Consider the following 12071-nt stretch of genomic DNA (forward strand, 5'->3'; position numbering starts at 1 on the left):
TTAACAGGTTTCCCGGGTTATATTTGATTTTATAGGTTGGAAGACTAGTTTGTCGCCTAGCCAATAATGAAAAACGAATATCCAGTTTGCGATTTGAAAAATTCGTGGTAACGACACATTTGTTTTTCTTATAACATGAAGGGAAATGTCTTGAAGCGAACTAATATAATTTATTTGTATTTTTACACAAAATCGTATGGAATCTTGTTAATATTGTTTTGGAGCAACTGTTAAACATTCAATATTTGCAAGAAAAGTGAAGAGACTTGCTCTCGTTTTCGGTTAGCCGATATCCTAAACTTAGAACCGAAAATAGTAATGTTTGTTAAACAGATATTGTATGCATATGGTAGTCTACGTGCTCTGTTTGTGTGAATTCGCCTAAAAATATTGTCAATCCTTATATTGTGCTTGCCTGCGCGAGCAATTTATAAAAATACTTCATGCGATATTAATAGGCGTTTCCAAATAAAGTTAATGACAACGATTGAAAAGTGACTGCAACTCTCTTGACTTCTGTGTGCTTAGCACATAAGACATCCTAATGTATCTTTTCTCTTTTGCCCAAATTCAAACAGGAAATGACTGTGCGAAAATTACAGGATAAAGTAATTTGGAAGTATTATTTTTCGAACTTCAAAAAGGCTCAAGGCCGAAATGGATGAGTCGAGGTATCCCATTTCTTCGATTGAAGAATATTGCCCTTCGCTTTTCGCCATATTCCGGTTTCTGGTTCAAGTCATATCAATTAACAACTATGACAAATTTTGACTCCACGATAGTTTATTTGAAAGTCCCATTAGATCTTAAAACATCGGTTTCACCTCAAATCGACCGAACATTGTGGGAACCCTATCGAATTCTTGATTCTTAGATCGCACGTGCCAGCTTCCCATTCTATTTATCTATGGCTTTTAGGCTTTGAAAGATCGACTGATAACTAATGAATCACTCTTATTTAACTCCTATCTTGTTCATGCGGTTCCGAACATAGACACCTTTGTGACTAGCGCATAATCGAAGCCGTGAGACAACTCTGTTGCACAAGGCTAGCTGTTCTCTCGATTCGAGCCGTGCGTCAAGTGATTTTACCACTTACCCACTAATGGACTCCGAATCTTTTGTCGCCCTGCTAAAGAGGAGGCGATAATTATCTGCATAGATTAACAAAATCCTTTAAATCTAATTCCGATATTTAGCCGAAACCCATTATTCAGTGTTTTGTTTCTCAAGCGAATTTACGACCAGTTTTCCATGCCATAGGCTACAGTGTGGTAAGCTCCTTACTTGAAAGGCTTAGAAGTATAGGAGGAGATTACCATACAACAGATCGCCGCGAATTTTCTTTAGATGTTGTTATCTGTGTGTTATCCTTCAAACAAAGCATTCATAAACATACGGGTAAAAAGAAAATCTTTCAGCTGCTTGAAAATTCTTTGTGGCAGCATTAGCGTTCGCGTCAAACGATATTTTGCTTGTTATCCGAGAGCATGGCGTTTAGATTATAGTGCACTGCGATATGAATATAAGTAGCTCGGCACGAGGCAATTGTTTAAATTTAAGCACGTGATTTGCGCGCCTAGATTATTACAGGTCGCGATATACGCAGTTGCAAGTTCTTATGTTATTTCTGGAATTTAAAGCGTTTCGCGAGTTGAAATGGCGCTTAAAAACTATTCTTGGCGTAAAAATCAAAGCTTAGAAAACTGGCGAGCTTATGGAGGGAGTTTGGATAGGTTTGATCGAAATAACTGGCGCGAACGCGGTCTGTACGAAGATTTATCTAAGGCTACAAAGTGCGGGACATCGCAGGTTAGTGTCTTGAGTTTAATACTCGAAATATTAGAAAATTCCATAGTAGCCGAAACCGACCTAGATCAGTCTCTTTTGAAGGGACTTAACGCTTTGTCCTTCGTCCTACAATGGAAAATTACCCTAAATTTCAACCAAACGTTTGGAAATGGTATATACGGTTTACGATCTTTTGTACTAAAACATCTTACAAATCATTCGAATTTTTGGCCAAAAAAGACAGCTGAAAATTCTCACAAATGAGATCAATTGAGCTCTCACAAAAATCGAATTATCACCCCTAAAGATGCGAATTTCTTTTACAGACTATCTATTTCCATTAGAAACCAGAATTTGCCAAGCATTTCAAGAGGAAGTGGTTATTGATGAGTCAAAGGGACTCTATTTGAACAAAAGACAAATTGTGAAGTTTACGTACCTCTGCTTTAAAGGTTTTGACCGGTGGATAACTTAAAAGCATTTTAATGGAAGTAAAAAAAATGACATTGATTTTTGTATGAGAAAAGGACGCTTTTGCCCACGTTAATGAGCTTAAAAGGTTAATTTTCGCTTTTGCTAAACTTTAAGGAAGTCGGCAAAGATATTTAATTTCCCGATTAATAGTAATTGCAAGAAAGGACGGATGAAAATGCCCTTTAACTTATAGTTTCTTTTGAAGAGGACTCTCAACAAAACGCCTTAATTGCGTTTTGGCGCTAAGGATTAAAGGATTTGAATTTTCTTTGGCCATCTTGAAAGGTGTTTTTTCTCTTTGTTGTATAAACAAAAAGAATCTTGATGCCGCGAAGTTTGCGTGAGAGAGCGAAATTGAAGCTTGAAAGATCTTGCAGTATTTCGGAACCTCACAGTTATTATTTACTTTGAAAAAATGCTCCGATCATTTCAACACAGTAGGACATCATTCAGTTGAAAAGCTATGTATAACTTACAACTTTTTGTACAACACAAAAAACGGGGGAAAAGTATAAAAAAATAGTCTAAACGAGTGAATTCGAACTGGAAAATAACATTGATAGAGTCTCGATATGAACCGATTGATTTTTTTTGTTTTTTGTTTTTTTATTTCTTTCCAAATTGTGAGCATTTTTGTTGATCAATCAGCCCGAATAAGTTAAAATATACGACGGTCTGTGGTTATTGTATACCGCCACATGCGCTGGCCGGTCTTGATAAATTATCATATCACAGACAAAATGCGTTGCTGGATATCGGCGTCAAGTTGTCGCGCGGGGTTGCATTATAGTCGATATTCCGGCTTCTGCGAATAGAACATGGCATATTAAGCATATTTAAGGCCTTTTGTGTGAACGACGTTCAACTAACAATGTTTGTGTTTTAGTCAGACAATGAGGGCGTCACAAGTCTTTTGCTCTCGTTGGTCGCAACCACCCCCTATGGCTTGAGATAAAGTGTACACATAACAGAATTAAGCTGTCCATTTGGTTCAAATACAAGGTCATCTGTGTGGATTAATTTGCGGTTCTTCCATGTCTTTACTTTGACAAATTTCGTGTGTTTTTCCTGGGTGATGATCGCCAATTAGTTTCTTATTTTGACATCACTACGTGACCAAATAGAAATGAGTATACAAACGTAGTAGCGTTATACATCGAATTCTTCTCGCCGAATCATCCACTTTCTTCTGGGAGAAATTACCACTCGATCCTGGCTATTGGCTGGTATGATGTTCGAAGAACGCGTTTTAACCTTTTATTCACATCTTCCACTAACTTGATCAAAAATAGTTTCGTTTCTTGCAAAGAAATATTCAGGAAAAAAAATTAATTTTCCGTGCAGTTTGGAAATGCTTTGGTGATTTTGGTTTACCGCAGCTTCTATAGCTAAACATCGCAACATGTTCACGCCCTAAATTGGAATTGCTTCTTTTCTTGCACACTTCCTACTATTAAAATTCTTAATCGTCTCGAAGCCCTTCAGAAAAATTGCCTTTCATTGGAAAACTGCCCTAGCTTTTGAAGTTTTCTTTTAATTTTGTCTCTAGTAATTATCTTTTGTTGCCTCTTCTGCTTCCTTCTTCTATCTTGTCACGCTTAAGAAAGCAGTAACTATATATTTATCGGTTCCCACGCTTTTGGGGAAACTTAAACAGCGATGTTACAAGTTTGCAACAAGTAAAACGTGGTGTGGCGGCTTGAATTTACAATTCATTGCCAAAAAAACCTCAGTTTTTGTATATATTATTATTCTTATAAACTACGCTGTTCATTTCTTTACAACTGCTATATGACTAACTTTTAGGTGCTGTGATTGTTTTCAACTCTAACTATACTTTGTATATATATAATTTATTATTTTATTTATTTATTTATTTATTTATTTATTCTTGTAAGGTTGTTACATACTGAGCACATTTTGGCTCTTTTGACCAAATATAAGCCTCTAGCTTCGGAAATTCTAGTTATGTAACTATAAATTATGTGCTTGGTCACGATGAATAAACTTGAAACTTGATTCAGTTATTGTACAGAGATAAAGGTGGCCGAAAAGAGAGGTTTTCTGGCATCTGATAAAAGCCGGCAATTTGCATTATCTTGAAGATGTCAAAAATCAACGAGGTTTGTTTGATTGTAGCTTATTTCTTGCCTGAAATCTACAGATATCCCGCAACTTGTCAAGCGAGAGTGAGACTAGTCCGAGAATAAGAGAACTTTCATGCTTTCAGGACAAGCACTGACCAACGATGCTGAAATCTCTATTCTCGGAACTTTGAAGTACGAAATCTTCACATTGCGGACGTCAATGTGGACAAAATCGAGGAAAACTATGACTTTTTGCATAGTTTCCTTTCAATTGCTCAGTTCAACTCCGGATTTCGTCAACGTTTTTCGCAGAGGATCAAGCCAAAGGTCAACTTTAGTGTTTGAAGCTCATAGATTTCGCTCATTGCCTATTGAGGACACCTGCAGCGAGAAAGAAAAAGTGAAAGTTGCTGTGCTAAAAGACTGATAAGATGAACGTGCATTTAAGAACAAATGAGAAACAAAATGAAACGAACTGCGAAGAATTGGAGTAGTTTTAAAGGCCACCTGAGCGTTCCACCCTGTATTTTCATTGTTCAAAAAGTGTTTGAAATTTCAATGCGCTTTTAAACTGATTTATAACCTTTAAGCTTACTTTGTTAGCACTGAATTAATGCTATTTAATCTCCAAGTTAGCTATTATCCATCTTAAGACATTTGCTCACAAAAGCATAAATTTTGCCTTTAGCTTTTTGCGCATTTTTCCGGTTTCACAACGCTTTTGTGTGCACCTTGAGCGATGGAGTGAAAGGATCATATTACTTTCGCTCTCTCGGTTTTTTTTAAATGGCAATATTGGCGAAGCCAGAGTGGTGACTAGTTCCTTCCTAGCATCACACCCACAGAAGAAAACAATCTAAAATATCGATTGCCTAAAGTGAAAGAGACTTATCTCTTGAGTACCGGTTATAGAGGCACGTGTGTGTAAGACGAATGTATCAGTTGTCTTCGCTTATTTCCTAGTAGGTCTTGACAATTATCGACAGCTATTGCTTAATCTTAAATTCAAACATAAACATGTCTTGTTTGAAAAACACGTGATCGATTATATAAACTGAGTGTTTCGGTAAAAAGTGTACTGATCAAAGCTTCCATTTATCTACCGTGCCTTCCGCATACAGAATAGCTTAGGCCCAGGACAAACGTCGAACTTTACATGAGACGAACTAAATAGAACCAATTAAGTTCATGAAAAAATCGACGTTTGACTCAATTAAGGTTCTTTTGTATTCTAGAGAAAAGGGCGTTGCCCTTCTTGCATTTGCGTAAGTCGCTCGGTACTCTCCCGAAATCCGAAAATTTTCTTTCGAAATAGGGAATCTTACGATGAAAAGATGTTTTGTTTTTTCCTTAAATTTGTCGGTTTTTGTAAATTGCTAACTGGTTGTGTCCTGTCAGTTGAAATTCTTTATCACGTTCTGTTAAGTTTGAATTGTTCCTTTCTAGATCATTTGAGTAGGGCGCCTGTAAACAGTTAACTAGTTCCATTGCCCCTAAAAACAAGTGCTTTTTTTTCAGAGACGTTACTCGGGTGAAGGTCAATTGATGTCAAGTTCTTCACGAATTACAAGCACGCAACTTGCCCTTTGCCCGCAAATTTTACAGTCTTAAATCACCAACGGCTTGATATATTTGTTTCTTTCCTTGAAACGTTGACAAAATGGCGAGTAGATTTGCGTTGGTACGTTTGCTGATCGGTGGAAAATCTCGCGCCACATTTTCAGCCAATCAGATGCGAAAACAAAACTAATTGTCACTTGACATCACGATTGGCCCATTTGTTTTCTTCTCCTGTTTTGATTGGCCAAATTTGCTCGAAGGCGAGACCTGACTGTTGTTTTAGTTGGTGTTATTTTGCTTGCATGTCGTTCTTAAGGATGGTTCCAAAGAGTCGGTGACAAGCGTAATGATATTTGATTTATCAGCATGGCAGGTAATTGTTCTCAAGTGTGTGTTCATTAGATCTTGTCGTCTCTTAGAACAGGAGTGTTTTCTAGCTTGTTTTGTAAGATTGCAATATTTCTCGGAGAGTTTTGACCTATCGAATAAGTTCATATGAGGCTCTTCTCTCCCTCAAGTACTATCTTCTTAATATGCTCCGCCTAACAGTCTCTTGACAAAAAACAGGAAACCAAGCGTTAAATAAATCCATTTAAAGCGCTTACGTTAGAAGAACACTTGAGTTGTCTTGTTGAAAGCATAAAGTAACGTAGTTTGGCCTCAGGAAACGGGAGTCCACAATAACAAAAATATTTACTTTGGCTACTACGATTGGATTTGAAAGCGAGTTGGTTAAGGACGCCCCAGTCTGCGAGGTACCCTCTACTTTAAGGTAAATGAAACATAATTTTTTACATCTAATGGTTTTTTCTGAATATTTTGTTCAAAGAACTATCAGATTTATTGTTAAGCGAGCCGCTGCAAAGATATCGCCATGTCTGCTTCCATAAGATTCTTACAGTGTGAACTTCCCCTTTGTGAAAGATCGGACTCGTGTACACTGTATTTAAACAACGCTTAAGATACGGATCAAAGAAATTATGCTAAATTAAGCTAAGATCAACTTTGTTTGTTGTCCTGTCAAAGTTTGGCACAATTTCCTGTTTTGACTGGCCCTACTGTGGGAAGGGACCTACTTTAAGAACTTCGTAGGCTGAAGGCTGAAGTTCGTTACGCTTTTACGCAGTGAAAACGTCTTCCTTTTTCTATGTTCTATAACCGTTACATGGAAAAGTGTTATACTTTGATGGATATGGATGCAAAGGTTAATAGTTAAAATTGTCTTGCCTTTGTGGAGTTTTTGTGGTTTACCGTCGAAAAAAATCGCAGGCCGCGTTCTTTGTGTGGAGACAAAGGCAAACCTTGTTGATTTGATGAACATTTAAGACGATTTCCTACGGGGAAAAAACCTGCAACGAAAGCTTATGGTTATAGTTGTACGCTTTGACATAAAATGAGCGAAAACTAAGCTTTCTCTGAGCAGCCGAGAAACTAGAATAGATTGAAAGAATTAAGGAGAGTTATATTTAGCAAAGTTTGCTGGCTCTCTCTTCTCAAATTACAGTAAATTAGTTCTCTCCTATGAATCGCGGGATTTCTACACTTTTAGCACGCGAGCCTTTCTGAATGAGGTAATTTGCCCTAAATATCCTTTAGGGCAATTGTTCTCATTCTTAAATATAAAAGACCATCTCTTATTTGCGTCATTTGTAACTGTCGTTTTTAGTTGGACAATAGGAATTAAGGTTTGGCTATACCCTGCTACCTAATCAGAGGCGTAAAGTGTTTGTTACAGAGATCGTTAACGCGGCAGAAAGACAACCGTGTGCTATCGCGTGCGTACGCGAAGCAAATGTTGGAAGCGTTTTTTTAGCCCTCGGGGACTGTTTTAATTGATTGAAATTGTCAGTCAGAGTCTGTTGTCATCTCGTCCAAACGTTGTTATTAATTTTAGTGACATCAGAGGAGGTTCAAGGCGATTTAATGCATTCATGTTTAATGGTGTGTGCAGGAGTTGCGTGCGAAGTTTTTTCATGCATGGAGATGACGATTAAAGTCAGCATGACTTTAGAGAAAGTGACGGAAAATTCGTACGCCTCTGGCACTGGCAGGAATAGACGCCATTGAAAGGTAACAAAAATTGCAAAAATGCTAAAAAAGAAAAAACAACATGCTCGATTTTGCTTTTATGATTTTTAGTTTCTTAGCCCTACCTCTTTAAGTGTTTCTCTTCAAGGGCCACCGTTAACAACAAAACTTGTCAGTGAGGTTAACTATAAATCACGATTTTTAGCAGGCTTTTTTATACACATCACTAAAATTGCAAAAAAAGTGGAAAAAAGCCTGGCGCCAAAATCTGGTTACTTTTTCAGTTAGGCTCAATTGTCCTTCGTTGCGAATTTGAAACAATAGTTTTCGGTCAACAGAGTACTTTAAATACGTTTATCAAAGTTAGGGCGGTTGCAGGCCTGTCTAACCTAGAATACTGTTATCCAACCACATTTAACAATCTGTTTTCAAATCGGCTTTTCTTGCCCTACAAAAAGTTCTCCGTTGCAAATCTAGAAACTTTGCCGGATTTCTCTCTTCGGAGAACGAAACAAGAGACTTCGCAGTGTGTGCACAAAATGGCCTGGTATTTTCACTTCGCGAGAAACCTGGAGTAACGATTTGTCAGGATTATATTGATTGATGAAAAGGGCAATACAGTCTTTATTTCAACACTCAGCCAAAAGTTTTTATCGACTGCAAAACGGTTGGGTATCATGAAGAAACTGAGCTATATAGAGCTTGTATCTTGTGTAAAAATTTTTCTCTTCAGGAATGTACAAGTTAAGTCACCAATTACTAATGATTAAAAGTTCTTTGTGACTCCTCCTGCGCACTTAGTATCGCTTGTTTCCGGTTCTTGGAGTCATTAGGTACGATTGCTTGGAGTGAAACCAAAGCAAAATTAAAATGACTATTAGCGAACTTTTTTAAGAGGTCACGCGATGCCTTAAAGGATTGAAAACGCCAAAATTCAACAACGCCGTTTAAGACTTTGGAGGTAAAAAACACCATGCACATGTTGAGTGAAATCTGTGCGGAAGAATCACGCGTTAAATTAATCTCGAGGTGATCTGTTGGCTTCCAAAGTAACTGATTGGTTGACTCGTTTCCGGTGATTGGCCACATGTCTGGGAGACATTTTTGTTGCTTTTGAGTTGGAATAATTAGCATGAATTAGGCGGAGCTTACCAGTCGCTATAATAATACTTACGCAACCAATTTTGGATGTCACAGATGAGTCAGCTCTACTAAAGGGCTTGAAAATAGGTTTTTTAGCGTTTTGTCTCCCAGGTTGTCTTTTAAACTTTCGCTTTTTTGGGGTTTTTTCATGCATTTTAAAACTGAGACAAAGATAATCACGGTGATAATGCTATAAAATGGATATAGGTATTTTGCAACCAATCTTAATCTCTAGAGGCGCAAATAACAGTTTTGCAATATACGATTGCTGATGGATGAACAAAAGGAGCCAATGAGAGACCTTTTGTTTTCGTCCACCAATATTACCGCGATTACGTGACGTGAAAGCCAGCTATAGTTTGTTTTATTATGTGAATACACTAATATCCGCTTAATTATTTAGCAAATTTTGTATTGTACTACAGTCTCGGTCACAAATGTTGTAACACAGACGGAAATTCGACCCCTCTCCCCCTTTCAATGTTGATGTTTATGGTTTCGAATGCAAAAACCGACCGGTAAACGCAACATTGAAGGGAGGGGGGGGAACAAAGGAGGGGTACGTTTTTAATAGCTCGGATGGGCTTTTCCTTGCTGTTCTAGCGAAGTGTTACAACTATTTATAACCCAAGTTGTAGACTGTTAGTTCACTTAAGATTAAACTGATAGAGTTTGCAAAATTTAGCTTTCCTCAGCATATATGAGAAGGCGATATCTCAGCGAGTATGGAATCATGAAAGTGAACGACGTTTTTAATTGTTTTTGAAAAGTAGCTGAGATCTTTTGTCGACAAAAAGAGATTAAATATGCGGCCATTTTTGGCTCTGTAGCGTAAAATTACACGTAAAATTACACCCAGGCTGAATGATTCGGTTAATGTGAAACAATTCAAGCGTTTTTCTTCCATTTTTTCGCTGTATATATCAGCTTCTCAAATAACACAATTTGTCCGGCAAAGTTCCAGTTCCAGTGCTTCCTGTTCTTGTTAAACGCTTGAGTGCGGCATTGTGTTTGACTTAAGTTTTTCCTTTTTGAAGATTAAATTTTCCGGTGTTTTTGCAGTGTCGTTAGTTAAAAATAACACATATATAATCGAACACTCTCAACCAAAGGTTGGCTCTCATGCGCGAAATTAGAGTAGAATTCGGGGTCTCAAATCCTAGTTATATAATTTGACACCGGAAGTCAGCAACATGCGCTGAATCACGTCACGCCACGCCGCGCAAAACAAGGTTGTCATAGCCTAATTTTAAGTAGGGTTGCATTTGTCAAGCCCAAGCTGTGTAATGATGATCTCTTAGGTCGGCCACTTGAACTGAACCACGCCAAAAAGGAGTACGTTTCTCTTACAGAGCTAGAATGTGAAAGCGCAGTTTAAAGTACTGGCCTGGGTTGCTAGAAGCATGGATAGCGCTAACCAGCGTTAAATACCATGGAAACCTATCGGTTTTGATACCTCTGAACCGACGGATAGCGCTAACCAGGCTTCGAGCAACCGGCAACCGGCCCCTGTTGTATAATTTTACCCCTGGGGTCCGCTGACGAACCCTGAACCACGTCTTGATAAGTAATCTCAGTTTCTCACGCAAAGCTAGTACACTGTGATGGCACAATTTAAAGCACGGTTGGGGGTCTCACGTCCTCTGGCATTTAATTTGACCCCTGGGGTCGACGACGGCTACGGCTAAAGCAAAGGAAAGGAACTTTATTTAAGTGTCTAGTCGTTCTGAAACTAACAATTAACGCAAATCAAGTCAAGAGAGAGAGAGAGAGAAAGTCAAAAGAGGGGAAATCGGAGTACCCGGAGAAAGCCTCTCGGTGCCTCTTTTCACTTTGATCACCTGAAAGACCCTCATATGCATTTCCTTCCTTTCCCAGGGCTCTCTTTCTGCGAGAATCTTCGATCAAATCCGCATTCCAGAAAGTCAGATGAAATCATGGAAAAACGATCGGTGTGAGGTCTGCTGCACCGATCTGAATCAGCTCAAGCGAGAGGCGGTTGCGATGGTGAACACGCTGGAAGAATCCCAGTTCCTGGCTTACTACAACATTCCCGGATACGTGGTGGGGCCGAACGCTGAACAGTTAATACGGCGGGCGGACAAGCAGCGCCTTCAAATGGGCGTTACCATGGATACGGCTGAACGCAATGGCGTGACGTATGTTAAACCGGAGGAAACGGGCGTGAGTTCCTCATTTTTGTCGAGGTAGGATTATCCTAGTAAAAGAATAGACTCTGTTGGATAACGACTGGACACAAAAAGACGCGGAGCTTAAATTAAACACATGCTCCAGTGAATCTTTCAGTGGCTAAAATACTAAAAGAATCCCTCATGTTTCTTCTTGGGGAAGATATTTGAAATGTTTCTTATTTTAGGGCTTTTTTTTTTCAGAGCTGCTCAAAAATTGCTGTCTTCCAAGAAGAAGAAGAAAGGACACAAACAGGAAGTTACCACCACTCACCCCTCCCCTGCTGTAGAATTGGCGCCCTCAAGACCCAGGCCAAAAGAAACCCAGCCTTACCCCTTCCCCACAAATTTCAAGGAAGTGCTTCGGCTATCCAGCCCTGCTGTGCCACCAGGCCTTCTTAAGATGCATACAAAGAGGACAGATGGAAAAGTAAGGGAACGCCTCTTAGCCAGGAGTGCATAGTTCATAACCTCGAACATAGAATTGCCATACTTAGTCTCAGCATTTTCAGAGACTCGACTACTTTCACGAGTGACCACTATTATTATTATTATTATTATTATTATTATTATTATTATTATTATTATTATTATTATTATTATTATTATTATTGGAAAGTCTAGCGTTCGCAAGAAGTGCGCGCCCTGGTCATGGCTTTGATTGTAAAGTAAGGCGTCCATAGAACACGATGAGTGATTTTTTGTTGTGTTTTCAAAGCTGGGAGCTTGAGCTCCAAGTCATAAGCGTCTGTCCTCACTGTTACTAAACGTGTCCGGATGCTAAACTTGAAGGTCTGTT

The 12071-nt window shown here is 38.7% G+C and overlaps 1 protein-coding gene across 11 annotated transcripts in view; it reads left to right on the plus strand.

Annotated features, from left to right (window-relative positions):
* The window catches only part of LOC137985019 (kinesin-like protein KIF26B), a 70785-nt gene that overhangs the window by 40397 nt on the left and 18317 nt on the right, over nucleotides 1-12071 (plus strand). For 9 of the 11 annotated variants that reach the window (XM_068832415.1, XM_068832416.1, XM_068832417.1 and 6 more), the window contains 2 exons: nucleotides 10962-11290; nucleotides 11477-11702. In XM_068832415.1, the coding sequence (XP_068688516.1) occupies nucleotides 10962-11290; nucleotides 11477-11702 (555 nt within the window). Of the gene's footprint in view, nucleotides 1-1581; nucleotides 1813-7883; nucleotides 7983-10961; nucleotides 11291-11476; nucleotides 11703-12071 lie in introns of those variants that run through there. The other 2 variants (XM_068832424.1, XM_068832425.1) reach the window with 2 other exon arrangements.

This window comes from Montipora foliosa, chromosome 14 (assembly GCF_036669935.1).
Source record: "Montipora foliosa isolate CH-2021 chromosome 14, ASM3666993v2, whole genome shotgun sequence".
NCBI classification, from domain to species: Eukaryota; Metazoa; Cnidaria; class Anthozoa; order Scleractinia; family Acroporidae; genus Montipora; species Montipora foliosa.